This window comes from Diabrotica virgifera, chromosome 6 (genome assembly GCF_917563875.1).
Source record: "Diabrotica virgifera virgifera chromosome 6, PGI_DIABVI_V3a".
Taxonomy (NCBI): domain Eukaryota; kingdom Metazoa; phylum Arthropoda; class Insecta; order Coleoptera; family Chrysomelidae; genus Diabrotica; species Diabrotica virgifera.
Genome location: NC_065448.1, coordinates 240,658,675 through 240,679,526, shown reverse-complemented (window position 1 = coordinate 240,679,526; position 20,852 = coordinate 240,658,675). Strand labels below are relative to the sequence as shown.

The following is a 20,852-nucleotide window of genomic DNA, read 5'->3' as shown; positions in this document are numbered from 1 at the left end:
TTTTCTGACTTATAGTGTTGCAAAAAAAAATGAAATTGGGATAAACAAATTAAATAACTTTTAAACTATTTGACCAATTGCTTTGAAATTTAAAATATAATTAAGCACAAGAAGTCTCAGCATTTCGTATAACAAGAAGGTTCTAACTTAATTTTTACATAAGTTATGAACATTTATAAAATTTCAAAATTTATGATTTATTTTGAAATTTTCTAAGCAACAAATAAGGATAGACATATTCAGCGAACGCCATATTGAAGCTTTTTATATGATTTATGAGTTTCTTATTCTCAAATTTGTTTAGAATGCTTTACTTTTTAGTAATAGACAAAAAAAGCGAAAATTTACCGTTCTTTGAACTTCATTTGTTTATAACTATGTATATCATTAAAATCGGTTGCAGGAAACATATAGGTGATTAATATAGATGTCCATATTACTCAAAATATTTTGTTTCGGCCTGGAGGGGGATGTGTCACGAGAAAAATCTTATTTCTCTGGACTACTTTAACCTTCGGGCAATTAGTGGTTGTACTACCGGCTGTAAGACTACGGTGTGTTGGGGTGTTTCTATTTCCTCGTGGTGTTTGTTGTACCTGTTTTTAATAACATCTGTGATGAATCGAACCTTCAGATCTTCATGTATGCAAGGTGCGTTTGTGATCATACGTAGTATTTTTGACTGGCTCTTTGGAGTGATTAATATTAGATTTGCTTGCACATCCCCAGACTTCGATACCATATATATCTATATTGGTTTAACTATGGTGTTGTGTATCAATAGTTTGTTTTCCTAACTATTTTCCAAATATAACACGTTGACGGACAGAACGTCTACAGTCGTCTAATTTCCATTGATATAATGTGACACGACGTCTATAGGCGTTGTATTTTTCCCTATTCTACTTTGCAAAATACATACAGTGTCACAACACTTGCTTATACATTTGGCGCACTGTCCGTTAACGTGTTAAGTTGAAAACAATTAAAAATAACAATAAAAATATTTTTACGCCAAAGTAAAACATTATTTAATATACTTATGTACCCACCCCTTTCTGGGAGGTAAATATTTTTTATTTAAAATATCACCGGGGACATAATATGCTAACCAATTCTAAGCAACTTTTGCGCTATACATTTTTACATTTTTTTCTAAAAATTAATACTTTTGACTTATTCGCATGTGAAAGTGACAATTTTCTATCAAGAAAAAACACAATTTTTCAAACGATTGATTACAAATAATTACTCAAAAAGTATATAGTCAGGGATCCCAGGCATATTTTCACCATTTACTACTAACAAGCTATTTTTTTAATCAACTTTCTTCCTTAAAACAATTTCCGTATGTTGTAAATAACAAAGATAGCAGAGATAGTCCAGTCGGGTTAGACGACTAACAGGTATAACCTTGCATACCGAGCTGCCCCAAGTTTTATTCTTCTAATCTTTAGGGAGGGTCAATAGTAGTGTAAATTTAAAATCTTGACTAAATTCCGCCGTTGCGTTATCCGTCAATTTGATTTTAAACGTGAACCGTTTTTGCTTAATATCTCCGCCATTTTTAACTTCTCGACAAAAAGTATGAGAACTAAAATTGTTGAAAATGTGATTTTCTATAGTTTCAAAAGTTGGGCGTCTCGTCAAAATGAAGCTACTCACGAAATATTAGCTTGTTGGTGGTAAATGGTGAAAATGGGCTAAAATACCTCACTAATACAGTTTGTTTATCAAAAAAATCATTCTTTTTAAAAATGTAGCTTATAACAAAAAGATTACGGGGTTTACGGTTTGAAAGTATAAAAAATACGAACCAACCTTATTTTTATCATACATAGCTCCCTTAGCATTGGTTTATTTATTTAGCGTATGGCTTAAGTATATCACAGAATATATTTAGATTTATGCATTATACAATGCATCACAAACAGATGTCCAATTTTTTTATATATTCGATTGACCCTTCGGTTGCCATTACAAAGTCTATAGGGTCGCCTGTGTATGCTCTGCGTGGGCAGTCCTGAACAATGTGACTGATCGTCTGTCTTGCAGCGCCGCGTCACAAGAAGGCGAGGGGAGTTTACCCCATCTGTGGAGGGAGTCGGCGCATCTTCCACAGTTTGTTCGAATTCGATTAAGGGCTGCCCAAATCTTACGGGGACGTTCAAATTCGCCAGGTTTCCCTATGATGTCCGGTAGACTATGGTAATGCGGATCTGTCCTACTTTCCCAATCTTCTCTCCATCGGGTATTTAAGTCAAAGTTGGATTGCTGCAGCGCTTGAGCAGATTGTAGAGGAGGTAACCTGGATCGGAGACGGTTTCCAAGAATATCGGGGATGTCGTTGTGGAGTAGAAGCTGGCGACTGTCCATTATTTTGTTATATTCTTTAACCAATGCATGTTCGCGGCGTAGGTTGGGTGGTGCTATATTACTAAGGGTAGGTAGCCACATTGTAGGGGTGGGCTTAATTGTGCCTGTTATCATACGCATAGTACGGTTTAGTTGGGTGTCGACCAGGTGGGTATGCCTGCTATTTAGCCACACTGGAGCACAGTATTCTGCCACCGGATATATCAGGCCAAGAGCAGAGGATCTTAATATTGATGCTGTGGACCCCCATGTAGTGCCGCAGAGTTTCTGTATTATATTGTTGCGTGTTTTCAATTTTGCTGCTGTTTTCGTCAGGTGTTCTCTGAATGTGAGCGTTCTGTCTAGAGTAACCCCAAGGTATTTCGGGTATTTATTGTGTTTTAACAGCTTGTTATTAAAATACACTCGCAATTCTCTGTTTGCCAACTTGTTGTTTAGATGAAAAGCTGATACTAGGACCATGCCTGCCGGCTTGATTTTTTGAAGTCAATGTTTTCGACAGTCTTTATCCATTTTTGGCGTCTAGCTGTATCGATGTTGTGTAAAAGCTCATCGGCTATTTCTCGGTCACCACTTTCGAGAAACTTCGTGTATAAGTCTTCACATGTTTCAGTCCATCCAGGCACATATTCTTTGCGATACCCCCTAGGGATGGTTTTCTTGGCAGTGCTTATTACTGCGCCCACAAACCTCTCATAATGTTTGCTGGTTGGAGGGACCCAGCTCAAGGTCCGGTCTAGTTGTTCAGAGAACTTCTTCCAGTTTGCTTTTCTAAGATTCCACCTGGGTCGAGGATATGATCTAATTATTGGAATTGATATTCCGATGGTGATAAGCACCGGACAATGTTGAGTATGTGGGAAGTCTGCAAGGACACTTCTCGCAGTTGTTAGTGGTCTGTCATTGGTATCTTTTGAGACAAAACATAGGTCTGGGTTATATTCTTTTCTCCATGCAGCTGATTTAAATGTTCCTCTGTCTTTGGCATCAAAAACTAGGTATGTGTTTTGCTCTTCGGACCATTCTACTAGTGCCTCCCCTAGTGCAAGTTAGCATTGGTGCTAGGGACTTATAAGAGGCTTTATGAGTATTCTATGAAAAATGTATTGGTTTCTTCATAGTTCACGTTGAAACTTTTCAATTTTGGCGGTTGAAGAAGAAAAACCAATTTTTAATAAGCTTGTATTGAGACTACAGACATCATAATTCTAACATTTTTTGATTTTTGAGAAGCTACATTTTTTGTAGTGATCACTTTTTTGATAAAATATATACTTTTTAAATAGTTCGCGAATAATTCATGAATGAATCAAAAATTCATTCATTCATTCATCAAAAATCAATCATTCCATTATAATATGCTTGATACTTTGAACTTTAATTCGATATGAAGGTATGTTTTTGCATCCAAATACCTGCGACAGAGAGAAGTATGCTATGATATCAAGCATATTCGAACTGTTTTACTGCTTCAATATTTACGTCGTCTATTGTTAAATTCTACAAGTTTCATTGTTTCCTTGCTTGTATTAGAACTTTAGTTTTCTCTATGTTGATGGTTCCCTATTTCTTTCGTTTATTCTTCAAGCTCCACATAAAGTTCTGTGATGCCTCTTGCGGTTCGTCTCATCAAGTTTACATCGTCTGCGTACATCAGAGTCTGCTTAGTTCTTATAACATATTCCATACATATATAAACAGAGTCGAAGCCACCCCATCTCCTTGTTTTAGTTCTTCAGTTATTATCTGGAAGTGATCTGTCAATTTTACCAATTTCCTTGGTACCTAGGTATACAAATTTTTTGCATAATTAAGTGTATTTTATCTTTGTTTGTGTTATCATACCCTGGTCGAAAATCTACAAAGAATTTGTAAAAGAACTATATTGGTAACCTAGAAATCACTTTCCAGAAAATTTTGTAACGAAAAAACAGTTACAAGATATAACGAAAACTGAGAGATCTATTGTAGAGATAAATCATATCTACATAAATATATGTAATGGTAACTACACAAATAATTTTCAAGCTACAATTAGTATATTCAGTTATATTATTTCAAAATACTTGAGTTTGTTTATTTTAGATGTTTGATTTTAATCGGATACACCTTTGTTCATGGTTTGGAGTGGACATAGTATTTTTACAGATTAGATTAATGACTTTAATGTAATGTGTGTTTTGATAGATATTTTAAGTGATTTTAAAATTTGTTTGTATCGCAAAACATTATTAATTACTAAATAACAAAATAAGACAGTTTAAGATTTAGTTTCGCCACAGTATACTTAATGCTAAAAAATCAGTAGGGTCACTCATAAAAAAAAATTGGCGGACAACCTCTACTTCGATATGCTTCTTGCCTTGGTCTATAGTGTATTATTCGCTGTGTCCATCTGTTATCCGACATTCTAGCTATGTGTCCAGTCCAGTTCCACTTTAGGGTCATAATTTTTTCTATGGCATCCGTCACTCCTGTTCTTCGTCTTATCTCCCTGTTCGTAATTCCCGATGAGAAATGCCTAACATTGAGCGTTCCATTGCTCTTTGGGTAACACAAATTTTATTTCTTACTTTCTTGGTTATTGTTAAAGTTTCTGCACCATAGGTAAGTACTGGCAAGGCACACTGAGCAAAGACTTTTCTTTTGAGACACATAGGCAGTTCTGACTTAAGGACATAGCTCAGCTTGCCGAATGCCACGTTCGCACGTTTGATTATCTCTTCCTATGCGTATCTCATGCCCTAAGTACTTATAAGAGGTGTTTTATTTAATAGACATGCCATTTACTGAAATCTTTTCGCTTAACAAAATATTTGTTATGATTTGTGTTTTTGTATGGTTGATTTTTAATCCAACTTGTAAGGAGGCTAGGTATAGTTTCTGCAATTGCGATACTGCATCATCGATGCTGTCAGCAAAAAGAACAATATCGTCAGCGAATCTCAAATTACTAAGTATTTCTCCGTTGATATTAATTCATTTTTCACTTAGATTTGCCTTCTTAAATATATGCTCTAATAATGTTGTAAACAATTTTGGCTAAATTGTGTCTCCCTTTCGCACTCTGCATTTTATTTTAAATCCGTTGGTCTTTTATCTGCCAGTTTCACGCTTGCTGTCGCATTTTGATAGATGTATTTAATCATGTTTATATAGCGATGACCTATACGACACGAATCTATACGACATCTACAAATTATATCGAATCTGTGTCAAAATCAGAAAGCAAGAGTAAGAGTCGAAGGAGAACTGACAGAGGAAGTAAGTATACTTAGAGGAGTTCGACAAGGGTGCATACTTTCAACACTCTTATTCAACGTCTATAGTGAAGTGATATTTCAAGAAGCTTTATTGGATATTGTGGAAGGTATTTTGGTCAACGGAAATAGCATTAATAATGTTAGAGATGCGGACGATACGGTCATATTTGCAAGTGACATGGAAAATCTACAGTACATAATACAACATGTATACAATGCATGTGAAAGGTACGGACTGCAAATGAATCTCAAGAAAACGAAATCAATGATATTCTCAAAAAAACCACGAAATGTAGATAACCTGATCATCAATAATACAACGATCGAAAGAGTAACAACATATAAATATTTAGGAACGTGGCTAACCGAAGAGGGAGATCAAACAAAAGAAATCAGATCTAGAATAGAAATGGCAAGAAACACGTTCATAAAATTGAAGAACTTACTTTGCAACCGTATACACCAGCAACTAATATAGAGGTGTTACAAAGAATGAAGAAAGAATGTGAAGTCATAAAAACTGTTAAAATTAGAAAGATTCCTGAAGAAGAAGATACGAGACTTTTTTAAGGCTTTAACATTTTTTGATGACTTATGGTGTCAAAAGCTTTTTCGTAGTCAACAAATATCACGACTAATGGCTTGTTATATTCAACACTCTTTTCTATTAAGTTCTTAATTACTTGTAAATGATCATTCGTGCCATATCCTGTTCTAAAACCTGCTTGTTCTTTTGGCTGATAGAAATCCAACTTACTTCCTAGTCTGTTGGTAATAAGTCTTGTATATACTTGTGACAGCAAGCTAATGGGTCGATAGTTTCTAAGGTCACTGATATCTCCCTTCTTATGGAGTAAGACGATTTCTGCGTTGTTCAACTGCGTCGGTGTTATCGCTTCGCACAGACATTTATTGAATAATTTAGCAAGTGCCAGTAAAAGTGTATTTCCTCCAAAACTAGGAGAAAAAAAAATAACATAAGGTACTAAATCATAAAAAATAATGAAAACAATAAAAAATATAAGATATCTACTAAAAAGCGTTACGAAAAACCTCAGATGACAATTGATATTTAAGCGATCACTCAGACAGGCATCAATAGTTATTTTAAAAAAGGGATTTTTTATATATTTCAGAAACCAGTTGTCCCACAAATGCTCTAAGGGGTTTAGATCTGGACTTCCAGGAGGTTATTCCATTTTTGTACAGCGCCGTCTCGCGTAAGACGAACAAAGCTTTTAGTAGGTGCTAAAACTTTCAGGAAAACAATTTTTCTCGTGGATCATCTCTGAATGATATCTGAACGATATAAATAGGTGTAATCACAGTATTTTTTACTTTGATAACTAACAATGATCTTTGACTGTTCCCAGTTAATTTTATTTATAACATTAGCATGACTTGGAAGTTAAAATATTATAAGATAACCGAATGTTAATCTGCTAGGCAGATTCCAGTGACCTTTCACATTATCTCACTGTTGCTTTTTAAAGCTAGACATCACTATAAAAAAATATGTTTACTAAATAATATCGGCTGTCGTCGGTTGATTAATACCTTTCTGTAAACTTCCTTCTAAAAAATATCCATCAACAAATTATGGTATTACAGGAAATAGGTATACATATACAGAGTGATTTGTAAAAGGCAGATATTAAGGATGTTATCAGAAACTGGTTCCAAGAGAATTTTCAGACTTATTGCTTAGATCTGGGACTTCTCTCTGACATCTTAGATTTGACATTTCTCTCTAATAGATGTCGCTACCGCTAAAGCGTCTCATTTCGATTCAGAGTTGTTCATGTAACCCCACTGAAGACGTCTGGATAGACCGAAACCTACGCATGGGGATGGTGGATTACCTCTGAACCAAAATGAAACATAAGCTGTTTTTAATTTTTCATTTTACTCATATTTTGAGTACACGGAATCAACTTTGGTTGGAATTTTTCCTAGACGGAATGTGAATGCATATTGTAGAGTCCCTTCCGTCTTCTTTATTCGTCGTTTTCTTGCCTTATAAATTGAAAAAGCCATTAAGGATGATACCGGAAAGTAGTTGCGAGAGAATTTTCGGATTTATTGTTTAGATCTGAGACTTATAATTTCTCTAGTTATTTTCAGGATTAAATTGTTTATAACTCGAAAACAGTTAACTTTAGAGAAAAATAGCAAAATACCATTTTGTTCAAAATGATCCAAAGAAACCTAAAGTAATATCACCCGGGCCAAATAATTGATTTGTATGATTTGTTTAAAAAGTTGTTTGTAAAATAAATAATATACTCCGAAATTGTGGCATTTAGGTATAAAGATTATTACAAGAAAAATAATTAATATTTCGTAAGGACTTTAAAATGCAAAAAATATACATAATTTTTCATCTGATATAAGGAAGTTTATTAGATTCACAGAAAAACGGAAGGTCTGGCAACAATGTAAATACCATCATATTATCGGCCTCATCACAAGACACTTACTTTAAAGATCGTACAAATCGAGATAATTGAGGTAAACACTCTGTTTGCCTCAATTATATGGGTTTGAGTACCTCAAAACAGAACTGATAGTCCGTTCCTTAACGGTAAAATATTGCAAAACCTCTAAATTTTAAAGAACCGCTTGGATTGACATGAAATTTGGCATACACATAGCTAATAAGTCAAAGAAAAAAAGTGATATTGTGCCGATATGTGCTTTTGCCCTGGGGATGGTTTTCACCCCCTCTTAGGGGTGAAAAAATATTCGTCCACAGAAAGTCAGGAAATGGATAAACTGGCTAATTTTAAGTAACTTTTGTTCTATAGAGTTTTTTCACTAAGTCAATACTTTTTGAGTTATTTGGCAGTGAATATGTTCATTTTTTCAACAAAATAACCACGCTTTTAGACGTTTTTTCGCAAATAACTCAAATAGTTAAGTATTTTGTCGAAAAAACATTCTTAGCAAAAATATAGCCTGTAAAAAATTTAAAAAAATGGTGTATATATCACGTCTCTACACCTAGTAGAAGCAGAGTTATAGCTAATGAAAAATAGGTTCATATTCGTCAAATTCCAAATGGAATATTTTAACGTGAAATAACCAAAAATGAAGCACATTTCGGGGAAAACTCATTACAACTTATTTAAAGTGTTTAAAAAAAGCTTCATTTTTGTTTTATAAAAAAAAATTCTAGCATCAAAATTAAACAAGTTACGCTCAAAATAAAGTTAGTCCCTTTTGGTTTTGGTAAAAAAATCGAGAAAATCACCCCCTAATTAGCATCTTAAATGAACTTAATCGTTACGACTTCACAAGTTTCTTGACTCGTGTATATATTGTTTATATGATCTGTAAGTTTCATCGGTTCAAAATCCTTATTATTGAAAGGGCTGTAGTTAAAAGGGGTGAACGAGTCACTGATCACGAATGTATGCAAATTTAGAAACACCAAATCTTAATCAATTTTTGTCTAACAGAAAAACAAAAAAATACATGATATTCAGAAAAGCAAATCTGACTATTTTTGTTTTTCGAGATTTTTGGTATCTCTAACAATTTTTAAGTTATTTTGAAAAAAAGCATATTTTTCAAAATTTAAATTTTTAAAAATCTTACTTTGAAACCAATTTCTTTCAAAAATAAGCACTTGGAATCGATGAAACTTACAGATCATATAAACACAATATAAGTAAAGTAACTTGTGGAGCGGTGACGATTAATTTCATTTAAGTTGCTAATTAGGGGGTGGTCTTCCCGATTTTTTTTGCAAAAACAAAAGGGACCAACTTTATTTTGAGCGTAACTTGCTTAAATTTAATGTTAGAAACTTTTTGTACAAACAAAAATAAATCTTTTTTAAACACTTTAAAAAAATTGTAATGGGTTTTTCCCAAAAAGTGCTTATTTTTTTGGATATTTCTCGTCGAAATATTCTATTTGAAATTTGGTGAATATGAATCTATTTTTCATTGGCTATAACTCTGGTTCTAAGAGATCCAGAGACCTAACGCGTACAACATTTTTTTTTACTTTTTTATAGGCTATATTTTTGCTAAGAACATTTTTTTCGACAAAATACTTACTTTTTGAGTTATTTGTGAAAAACCATCTAAAGATGTGGCTATTTTGTTGAAAAATGAACATATTCACTCGCAAATAACTCGAAAAGTGTTGACTTGGCGAAAAAGCTCTACAGAACAAAAGTTACTTAAAATTAGTCAGTTTACCCATTTCCGGACTTATTTTGGACATATATTTTTTCACGCAAAAGAGGGGGGTGAAAGTCACCCCCAGGGCAAAAGCACACATCGGCACAATATCACTTTTTCTCTTTGACATGTAAGCTATACGTATGCCAAATTTCATGTCAATCCAAGCGGTTCTTTAAAATTTAGAGCAAAAACCGTGAAAGAATGGACTATATAATATGTACCTCCATAACTTTGGAACCGTTCATTTTAGACAGATTATGCAGAGTACCTTTTTTGTTTTAAATTTAATGTAGAACATTTTTGTATAGAAGGTTGTTCATGCTAAACCGCATAGTTTGAGAAATATTGACGAAAAACTAATGATACTATCATTATTAATCATAGAAAAAGTTAAGGTATATTTTATTGAATAAATTATGTTCAATAAATTATTATTTAATAAAAATAATTTATAATTTATTTATTAAAATATAGGTACTTTAACTTCTTCTATGATCATTAATAGTTTGATAGAATTGATTAAAAAAATGACATAACCCAGACATTCAAAGTGAAAGTTATCCTCCAACACCAAATTGTTCTATATCGTCCATATAATGTTCAGAAAAAAGTCACACCTTTTTGAGCGTCGGGTTTGGGGGGAGAGGGGGGAGAAGTCGGTAAATTCGTAGTTTTTTAAGTTTTTCGTCAATATTTCTAAAACTATGAGGTTTAGCATGAACAACATTTTATACAAAAATGTTCTACAATAAATTTGAAATAAAAAATGCCCCTATACATAATCCTTGTGACCCCCAAGAGGGGGTGAAAGTCACCCCCAGGACAAAAGCACACATCGGCACAATATCACTTTTTTTCTTTGACATGTAAGCTATACGTCTGCCAAATTTCATGTCAATCCAAGCGGTTCTTTAAAATTTAGAGCAAAAACCGTGAAAGAATGGACTATGAGTGTTTTATAACACTCACTCTGTATAGATTGCAAATTTGCGAAAACAATATTTTTATCTCCAGTCTCATCATTTATCAATAAAGTTAAAAACTATAATTTATTAATATATTTATAATAACAAATGGATATTTTTCTATTGGCATTCTTCTATTTTTCAACCTTTAGTCTGCATATTGTTAAGGTGCGACCTAGATGGCTATCCTTAGGTGTTCGGTAAATGGAAAAAGAGGAAGAACTATGACGGCAGGTAATATTTAATATCGTTAGTATTTATGATATTCACATAGTAGACATACTTCAAGTCATGTTTTATAATTCCGTGAGTAGAGTATTGTTCAAAAAGTGGGATATTTTTAATGTCAACTGTTTAAAACAGAGCTGGACTTAGCTAATACATCCATTAGAAGTGCGTATTCCAATCCTGATAACTAACTAACACAAACTTCTTCTTCTTTTTATTTTGTGTAGACATGACTCTGTCTGTTTTTTCAATGTACCTCCAGTAAAATGTCGTTTCATCGTTTTCGTTGTCTTCCTACCGATCCTCTGCGTAATTGCCATTAATACTACTTATTTCGTGGGCGTACTGGGAAAATCCGCTAACTCCATTTTTTTCAATTTTGACATTTTACTACTATTAAATCCACAAACATCAATATATTAACAGGAAAAACACTATATCTCCAGATTCGTCATCCACTGTGCTTAAATCGGCACATTCAATGACAAAGAAAATCAACTAACTCCATCTTTTTTCTAAGTTTTCATGAACAAAATAATGTTCTTCCAAATATTTTTATATACATGTATGTGCACACCACATGTGGTTAACATCCTTCAAAATCATATCCAGGTACCAAAGCTTGAACAGCCAGTGTACCCGATTTTTAGAGGTAATACATAAGGTATAATAATGTTTAAATGCGTTTTTCTCAAAACTTTACTTTTTTGAGTTAGTGGATTTTCCCAATACGCCCACGATTTGTTGTCATTCGGCTTAGGTGGCCCTTTTATTCGACTGTTTCTTGCCCATTTCTCCACCTTGCATTTCCGTCGTATATCTGTACTTGTAGCTCTATCCCATAGTGTCTTACCATCGATTTTTCGAAGGGATTTCATCTCTGCCATGTTTAGCATTCTCTTTGTTTTCTCTGTGTCTGTGTCATGTCGTGTTTCTGCAGCGTATGTCATTATTGGTCTAATGATTGTTTTGTAAATTCTATCTTTCACCTATTTTCCGATATTTTGGTTCTCCAAATTGTTTCACTCAGGCAACCTGCGGCTCTGTTTGCTCTATTTACTTGATCTTCCTCTTCTGTTTCGAGCTTTCCGTGGCTAGATAGTGTGTTGTGTAGATATTTAACTCCATCACTTGTTCTATTTTCTGACCGTCCAGCTCTAAATAACATCTTAGTTGATTTGCTGTTATAACAATACATTTTGTGGGGAAATTAACATGATAAATTTTCTGATGGTTATACTAAATTGGCACAGCATACGTTGTAAATTACCTTCACTTTGAGAGATTAGTATTGTATCATTTGATATGTCCTTTTTTAGTTCTACTTTTTTATTATTTCATCCATGATCAGATTAAACAATAAAAGCCTCAGGGAATCCCCCTTTCTTATTCCATTGCCAGCTTTAATTGGGTCAGTTAATTCTTCTTCTACTTTTAAATTTATTGTGTTGGTATGGTAGATATTTTCGATCGTTTTACTTATTCCTAGAGGTGCCTCTCTTGCGTACAATTAGTGGATAACGTTCTTTAATTTAACACTGTCAAATGCCTTTTTAAGTTCCACGAAACACACATAGGCCGGTTTGTTGCATACTAATGATTTCTCTTGAACCTTCCTCATTATAAATAAGGCGTCGGTGCATGATCTTCCCGACCTAAAACCCTGTTGCTCTTCTGCCAATGTTATAATTTTGTTCAGTTTGTTTCTTATCACTTTGGTTGTTAATTTTAATATTGCGTTTAATAAATTATTTCCTCTGTAATTCTTCGGGTCCGCTTTTTCTCCCTTTTTGAAAATAAGTATTTGGATTTTGGATGCTTGATCTCTATTCTTGTAATAGGTATTCTGTTTTGTTCTAATATATTTTTGATTTGTTTTAATACTTGTTTGATCAGATCTTATCCTCCCTGCTTTAGGAGTGCATTCGATAATCTGTCCTCTCCGGGTGATTTTCTATTTTTTAAATTCCTTAATGCTTTACTTCTCCTCTCTCAATGTTTAGTTCTTCGTTTGTCGCCACTTCAGCTGTTGGTGATTCATTATCGTCGCCTTTAGTAAATTTTAAGCAGGAATTTTTATAATGGTATAATGTACAGTGTGTTGTATTTAAAAAACCAAAGTTATTATAATTATATCAGAACACTGGTAAATCTGGCAACTGTACAAACATCAACTTCAAATCTTTATACTGCAGAATATGGGTTTCCCTGTTTTCGTATACTTTGGATTATCCTTTTAAGAGATAATTTCAAATAAAATGTAAATTGGAGCTGGAAGTGAATATAATAGAACAAGTGATGGAGTTTAAATACCTAGGCATCTCACTATCTAGCTACGGGTGGCTCAAAACAGAAGTAGAAGATAAAGTGAATAGAGCAAACAAAGCTGCAGGTTGCCTGAATGACACAATATGGAGAAATAAAAATGACGGAAAAAAAATAAAAGGTAGAATTTACAAAACAGTCATCAGACTAATAATGACATACGCGGCAGAAACACGACCCGGTACAAAGAGGAGAAAAAGTTTGCTCGAAACAGCGGAGATGAAAACCCTTCGAAAAATCGATGGTAAGACTCTATGGGACAGAGCTAGAAGTACAAATACGACGCTAGAATATATACAGAGCTAGAATACGACGGAGATGCAAGGTGGATAACATTAATAACTGGGTAAGATACAGAAGAATAGAATGGAATGAAGAAGGAGAGATAATTTGGCCTCTCCAGACTATAGCTTAGATTAGGAAGACTTCTCTTTTTCTTCAGGTGCCGTGTCCGTATGCAGACGTTGTTGGCCGTCATCATATTTACCAGTTCCTGAAACCTCTCTCTATCGGCTGCTGCGCGAAATAATTCTTCTACCGTGGAACCACACCATTGTCTAATATTACTCAACCATGAAAGGTTGTTCCCTCCAATTTTCCTTGTATTATAAGGCGAAGTAGATGGTATTTAGGCCCCCTAATTATATGGCCGAAATAGTTTGTTTTTCTCCTCTTTATGATTTTTATGAGCAGACGTTCTGAATTAATCATTTGGAGAATATTTTCATTGGAAGTGTGCGAAACGCACGAGATTTTTAGGATTCGTCGATGGCACCACAATTCGAATGCTTCTAATTTATTTAGCATTGTGGTTTTTAACGTCCATGCCTCACAACCTTACAGTACAGTAATAATATAGACCACACGTACCATTTTAGGCTTCTTTCGAATCTTCATCGACAGGGTCGGTTACATAAAACTGGTTTCCAGGTCATAAAAGCCTTCCGTGATATTTCAATCCTGGTTATTATCTAGGTATCTATCCTGGTTATAGGGAGACACAGACCTCAAATTGCCATTGAGGATCCGCCTACTTCGCTACTACGTGTTCTCGATCTTACTTTATGGTGCCGAGTCTTTAACTGTGAAAAAAACTTGATCTAAATCACATTTATGCTTTCGAAATGTGGTACTATAGAATAATTTTAAAAGTTGCTGGAGATAGAGATGGTTCGAAACTCCACAATACTAGAACATCTCAGCAAGGCTACTGAGATTATAAAAAGCATCAAGAATCAAAAGAGAAAGCTTGAATATTTCGGACATGTAATGGGAAGTTACAAATAGGTTGCTATACAATATTCTACAAGGGAAAATAGCAGGCAAACGCAATCTTAGACGAAAAAGGAGTTCATGTTTGCAGAACTTGTAAGATTGGTATGGTATTGATACAAGCATGCTATTTAGGGTGACGGTGATAGTTAAAGTTAATATGGTAACCAAAGTTCTGAAAGGACATTTATTCCAGGGTTATAAGGTTTTTTTCATGACACTTCAACAACCAGGGTACTGAAGCGTTTTTTCGATAGATAATACCTATAAGAACAAATTGTAATTATTTCCTGCTTAGGATCTGGCGGCCATTTTTATTTATAAACAATTTAGTGTCAAAAAGAGTTCTTTTTGCCTTTTTTTTTTCAGATTAAAGGAAAGCAGTAAAACTTATGGTTTTCTTAGTACAAACATCTTCGAGAGAATGGAAAAAGCTTTAAAATGGCGCATTACAAAGTTTAATACACTCATTTATTGTTAATATAATTGCGAAAAGAGGTCGAAATTTCAAAAAAATAATTTTGCAATAACTATTATAAAAATAAGTGTACAGCTTTGAAATTTTTGTCAAATGAGGGTTCTTTGGTGCTTAATATGTGACAAAAATTTCAAAGCGATTCATTCAATTGTTATTATATTTAAATTGTTTATCCTAGAGAGCTTTGTTTGCAATAACATAAGTCAGGAAAAAATAATGTTAGAACCGTTCTATAGGTGTCAAATGAAAGAGCATGAGCTAAACTTTCAAATTATGTAGTTTAAAAAAGTGAATAAAAATGCATTTATTAGTAATAAATAATTATGCAACAGGATGTTCAATTTTTTTTCTTATAAACTTTTTATTTTTTTATATAATAAATTATATATATTTATTACAATTTTTCATCAATTATCATATACATCATTATTTGGTAGTTGTGCACCTAAAAAAACGGTAAAAAATAGATTATTTTGAAAAAAATTATTCAAAAATTTATTCAAAAAATTATTCAATTTATAAGACAAGATAAGGAAAAATTTAAGATAATTTTGCATGATTATTTATTACTAATAAATGCATTTTTATCCACTTTTTTAAACCAATTTGAAAGTTTAGTTTATGCTCTTTCATTTGACATCTGTAGAATGGTTCTAACATTTTTTTTTAAATTATGTTATTTCAAAGAAAAAACTCTCTGGGATAAACAATTTGAATAAAATTTAAACAATTGAATGAATCGCTTTGAAATTGTTGTCACATATTAAGCACCAAAGAATCCTCATTTGACAAAAATTTCAAAGTTGTACACTTATTGTTACAATAGTTATTGCGAAATTATTTTTTTGAAAATTCGACATTTTTTGCCAATTATATTAAAAATAAATGAGTGTATTAAACTTTTTGATACGCCATTTTAAAGCTTTTCCATTCTCTCGAAGATGTCTATACTAAGAAAACCGTAAGTGTTACTGATTTCCATTAATTTGAAAAAAAAAGAAAAAGGCCGTTTTTTGACACTAAATTGTTTATAAAAAAAATGGCCGCCAGATCCTACGCAGGAAATAGTTACAATTTGTTCTAATAGGTATTACCTGTCGAAAAAACGCTTCAGTACCCTGGCTGTTGAAGTGTCACGAAGAGGGTATATTTTTGTCTTATTACCCTGGCCTAATGGTACATAAAGAGGAAGTAAACTGTAGGTCCACTCGGTGTAACTTTTTTTGGTCTAATATATTTTTTAATTATATCGTTTATTTCTTCGGAATATTTTGCTACTATGTACTATATAATATGTTTTTTTGAGCGACTAAGGGAGGAAATAATAAGGATGGTGGATATATTTAGCTCTCGTACGTCCTTGGTCTATTTATTTTATAAACCATTAACACTTATCAAAGCCAGCAATGACTTTAAACAAAAAATACTGTCTTACCTTCGATAAACTCTTTTAATAATGGCAGCTACCTTTTGTTATTTGATTAACCTTTATAATTCGATTATCTTGATATTTAATTTAATATTATTTTAACCTTATATCTCAACCGCCATTCCTTTCTCCAATGCGTTATTATTTTTTTAATATGAAAATAATGAATCAAGACCGTTAAAATAATCCTTTTATTTATCTAAAGTAATAAACGCTTCAATAACGTTGTGGAAAATTTTACGTACCTACCTTTAACTAGCAAAGACATTTATAAAATAAATCTTTAATGCTTCTTTATTCACACTACTTCATCGATGAGAATTATTTTTGTGTTGGACTGATTATATTAAATTAATATAGAAATAAAAAAATATGAAAAAAAAAATTAAGAAACGCTTTTTTTAGTTATCTAGTTATTTATAGTATATTAAATATTAGTATTTTAGTTATTTAGTTAAAAATCAGCTAAAAAGCAAAGAATAAAAAAACTCAACAAATCTAACAAATTCGTCACAGAAAAGCGTGGCGTATCTTCATCGAATAAACGGCTTTCACCCCACGCTTTTCTTTAACGAATGTGTTAGATTTTTTAAATTTTTTGCCTTTTAATGTTGTTCTGAAGCTATTTTCTCGTGGCATTTTTACAATTTTAACTATTTATAATGGGAAATAAGCCACAATATTATAAAAAATGATTTTTATTAACGTTTCGACGCCCAAATCGGGTGCCGTTGTCAAAATACAAAATACTATTAACATAAACAAAAATGTTGTTGCTTAGTAAAAAAATTCTTCTAATAATTTATTTAATTTGACTCATTTATATTGGCAATTCAGATACATATGATACATTTTAAAGTAGAAGACTTTAAAATGATATTGCCAATATTTATGAGTTGCGCTCCTGGGACGACTTTACTGAAAGATAGTTAATTCGATTACATGAAATCAACCCCAACTCAAGAATATCCGTCACAAAAAATTCATAGCATGTGATCTGTCTTTAAAAAGACAACCACATGCAACGGTGACATTATAAGATCTCTAACGCGATAATTTTAATGTCACCGTTGCATGTGGTTGTCTTTTTAAAGACAGATCACATGCTATGATTTTTTTGTGACGGATATTCTTGAGTTGGGGTTGATTTCATGTAATCGAATGAACTATCTTTCAGTAAAGTCGTCCCAGGAACACAACTCATAAATATTGGCAATATCATTTTAAAGTCTTCTACTTTAAAATGTATCATATGTATCTGAATTGCCAATATAAATGAGTCAAATTAAATAAATTATTAGAAGAATTTTTTTACTAAGCAACAACATTTTTGTTTATGTTAATAGTATTTTGTATTTTGACAACGGCACCCGATTTGGGCGTCGAAACGTTAATAAAAATCATTTTTTAATAATATTGTGGCTTATTTCCCATTATAAATAGTTAAAATTTTGGCCTTTTAGTTAATTTTTTTATATTATTAATTTTAGTCACTCGTAACTAAAGAAAAGCGTGTCTTAAATTTTTTTATCTATTTTTTTATTTTTTACGTTTTAGTCTTACACTTTTCAAACATTAAAATATATCGTCATGGTTATTAAAATATGTATAAAACATAATATTATGTACAAACATAAAAAGTAGTCGGAATCGGTAAAAAATTTGAAACTTTATTGTTTATTTATGTTATGAAGCATAACGTAAACAATTAACGTAAAAAGTGAAATTATATATAGTTAATATAATTAGCTACAATCTGTAAAAGTTTCAAGTTTCTTTATTGTGAAAAACAAGAGAATTTAAGCATTTTCTATTAAAATCGTTTTTTTTTTATTTAAACAATTAATAAACATAAAAATTTTTTTATTGACTATTCGTGTATTTTCCCGCGAATGCATATGTCTGCAAATTTTCATTCATTTGCATTGTAGAAAAGGCAGTCAAATTAACTTCTAAAAATTTGACGCAAACTATTGAACTAAAGAAAAGAGTTTAAAAAAGAGAAAAGTTCCAGATACAAAATTTACTAGTATTATAAATTATTAATATAAAAATTAAAACAGTAAATAATTATTTAAATCTGAAACTTTTCTTATTGGAACCTCTTTCTGATAACATCCTTAATCTCCGACTTTTACAATTTATAAGACAAGAGATGACGAACAAAGAAAGCGTAAAGGACTCTACAATATGCAGTCATATTCCGCTTTCAATCTTCTACGTAATAGGTCCGAAAGAAAGTTCCTAGTACGTTAAGAGATGTCGCTGTTGCGTCCTAATAGTGCATTTTAAACTATTTTTGAAATTTCACTTAAATAGACGGTTTGGTTTCGTTTTGATTCAGAGGTGTTCACGCAGCTCCACTGAGGACGCCGTAAGGCAGAAACAGCTGTCTGAAGATTGTGTATCGCCTTCGAATCGAAAGGAAAGATACATTTTCTTTTCACTTTCACATTTTCACTAAATTAATATAATTTATTTACAATCTTGAAGTCTGTTAAATTTGGTGGTGGAGCCGAATGCTGACGGACGACGTCAGAAATGAGGGAGTATTAAAAAGAGCGGGCTTCCAGAATAGAGAACTTTTTGATTATGTAAAAAGTAAGAAGATTGCATATATTTAGAGCACATATTACGAGGAGAACGATACACTTTTCATCAACTGGTACTCGTAGAAAAGCTAGACGGTAAGAGAGTTCTAGGACGTAATATCCGCCAAAGGACAGGAATCTATAGCTATGCTTCCAAATCGTCATATTATATGTAAGTTTCTACTCATTCATATAGAAACTTCGTCGAATACTTTGTAAGCGCTAAGATGTTTTTTTTTTTGCATAAAAACGAAGCGTCGCGTCGTATGAAAAAAAGGAAGAGAGATTTTTGTCACAAATTGAACGAGGAGTTCAAAAATTATTTTTAATTTGATTTATTTTAGTGGCGTACTATTGTTTTCTTTAAAAAAATCAGACCATTACTTGTTCGCGCGCCAATGGTGAATATAAAATTCTTAGTTGTCTGTCAAAAAATTCGCAATAACTACGTCTTAAAATCCACTAAATTTTATTTGCGCATCACACCCGGTTTTAGACAAATAAATAAATCGTCAGTTTGTAAGAACAATTTTAACACCTCGTATCTCGTAAACGAAGCATTTGTGTACATATGTTTATAAAGCAAACTGTCATTAAAAATAAAAATAAAAATGTATACCATTTTTATTCAGTTGCAATGCGAAGGCAAAACAATCTTATTTTTTACTTAGAATACGGAGCGCAGTCCAGCACTCTGAATCGACGATTTTCGACTCTTATTGGAGTCTCATCGGAGAGACGTAGGCCTGCTGCTCCATACTCGAAGTGACCCACCATGAAAGTTTACCCCCGCATTGCAACTGACGTGTATGGATTAGGTGACTAGCGTCATCTGGCAATTGAAAGGTAAAGTTTTCAATCCTAATAGCAACATTTATAATATTGAAAAATATTAAAAATATTACTAAAGGATTTTTAAATTGAAAACTTACTGGTCTATTTCCCTGGTGATACCTCCAAGGCTTCTACAATATGCAAGCCAGATGGATGCTGCAGTGAAGCATATATTAGTATTACTCCTATATAGTACCTAGGTCCATTTTTTGTTGGAACTTTACCAAGCTGCAGACGGAGGTTGTGAATTGCATTGTGTAGAATTCCTTCCCCTTTTAGACCAGTAAGGATCTGTTTTTAGGTGGATGTGAGAGGTGGCATTCAGATTTTTGCGGATAAAGTTAGGTGATAACTTCCTTAATAATAATTGAATTACGCTCCTTCTCAAATATGCCCGGAATATTAATAAAAAAAATATTTGAAAATTTCGTTTTTTTTTCTACTTTCTTGCTTATAACTTAAAAACTATTCATTTTAGAACAAAGTCGTATAAAAATAAAACAAAGATAATTAAATTTTATATTAGATGCAATTGGTTAAAAATGTCTTAATTTTTCACACCTGCTTCAAAATAGTAATAAATATAAAATAAGAGGCAAAACAAGCCTGTCTTATTCAATGATTTTCCATCACTTAGGTTACACTTGGAACTTTCCTAATTCGCTTAGAAAATTTTTGTATTGTGCTAGTACACCAAATTTCATTAAAATTGACGTACTAGATTTTGCATAATAATTTTGCAATCGAAACTTTTTTTAAAAAATTTAAATTTTTTAAAATCTTGTACAACAAAAACTAGAACATACAAAGATTTCTCAATTTTTTTTACATATAAAGAAGTACCTACTCCACCTCTCTAATGCACTTTCTTTCTGCTATCTCTAAGCAGCCTCAG

The 20,852-nt window shown here is 32.5% G+C and overlaps 1 protein-coding gene across 5 annotated transcripts in view; it reads left to right on the top strand.

Annotated features, from left to right (window-relative positions):
• LOC126887422 (aquaporin AQPAe.a-like) overlaps window positions 1–20,852 on the top strand; it is a 214,594-nt gene that overhangs the window by 148,635 nt on the left and 45,107 nt on the right. The window contains exon 1 of one of the 5 annotated variants that reach the window (XM_050654940.1): window positions 10,947–11,034. The exons of the other annotated variants lie outside the window; for them this stretch is intronic. Coding sequence (XP_050510897.1) covers window positions 10,980–11,034 — 55 coding nt within the window. The 5' untranslated portion in view covers window positions 10,947–10,979. Of the gene's footprint in view, window positions 1–10,946; window positions 11,035–20,852 lie in introns of those variants that run through there. 5 annotated transcript variants of the gene reach the window in all.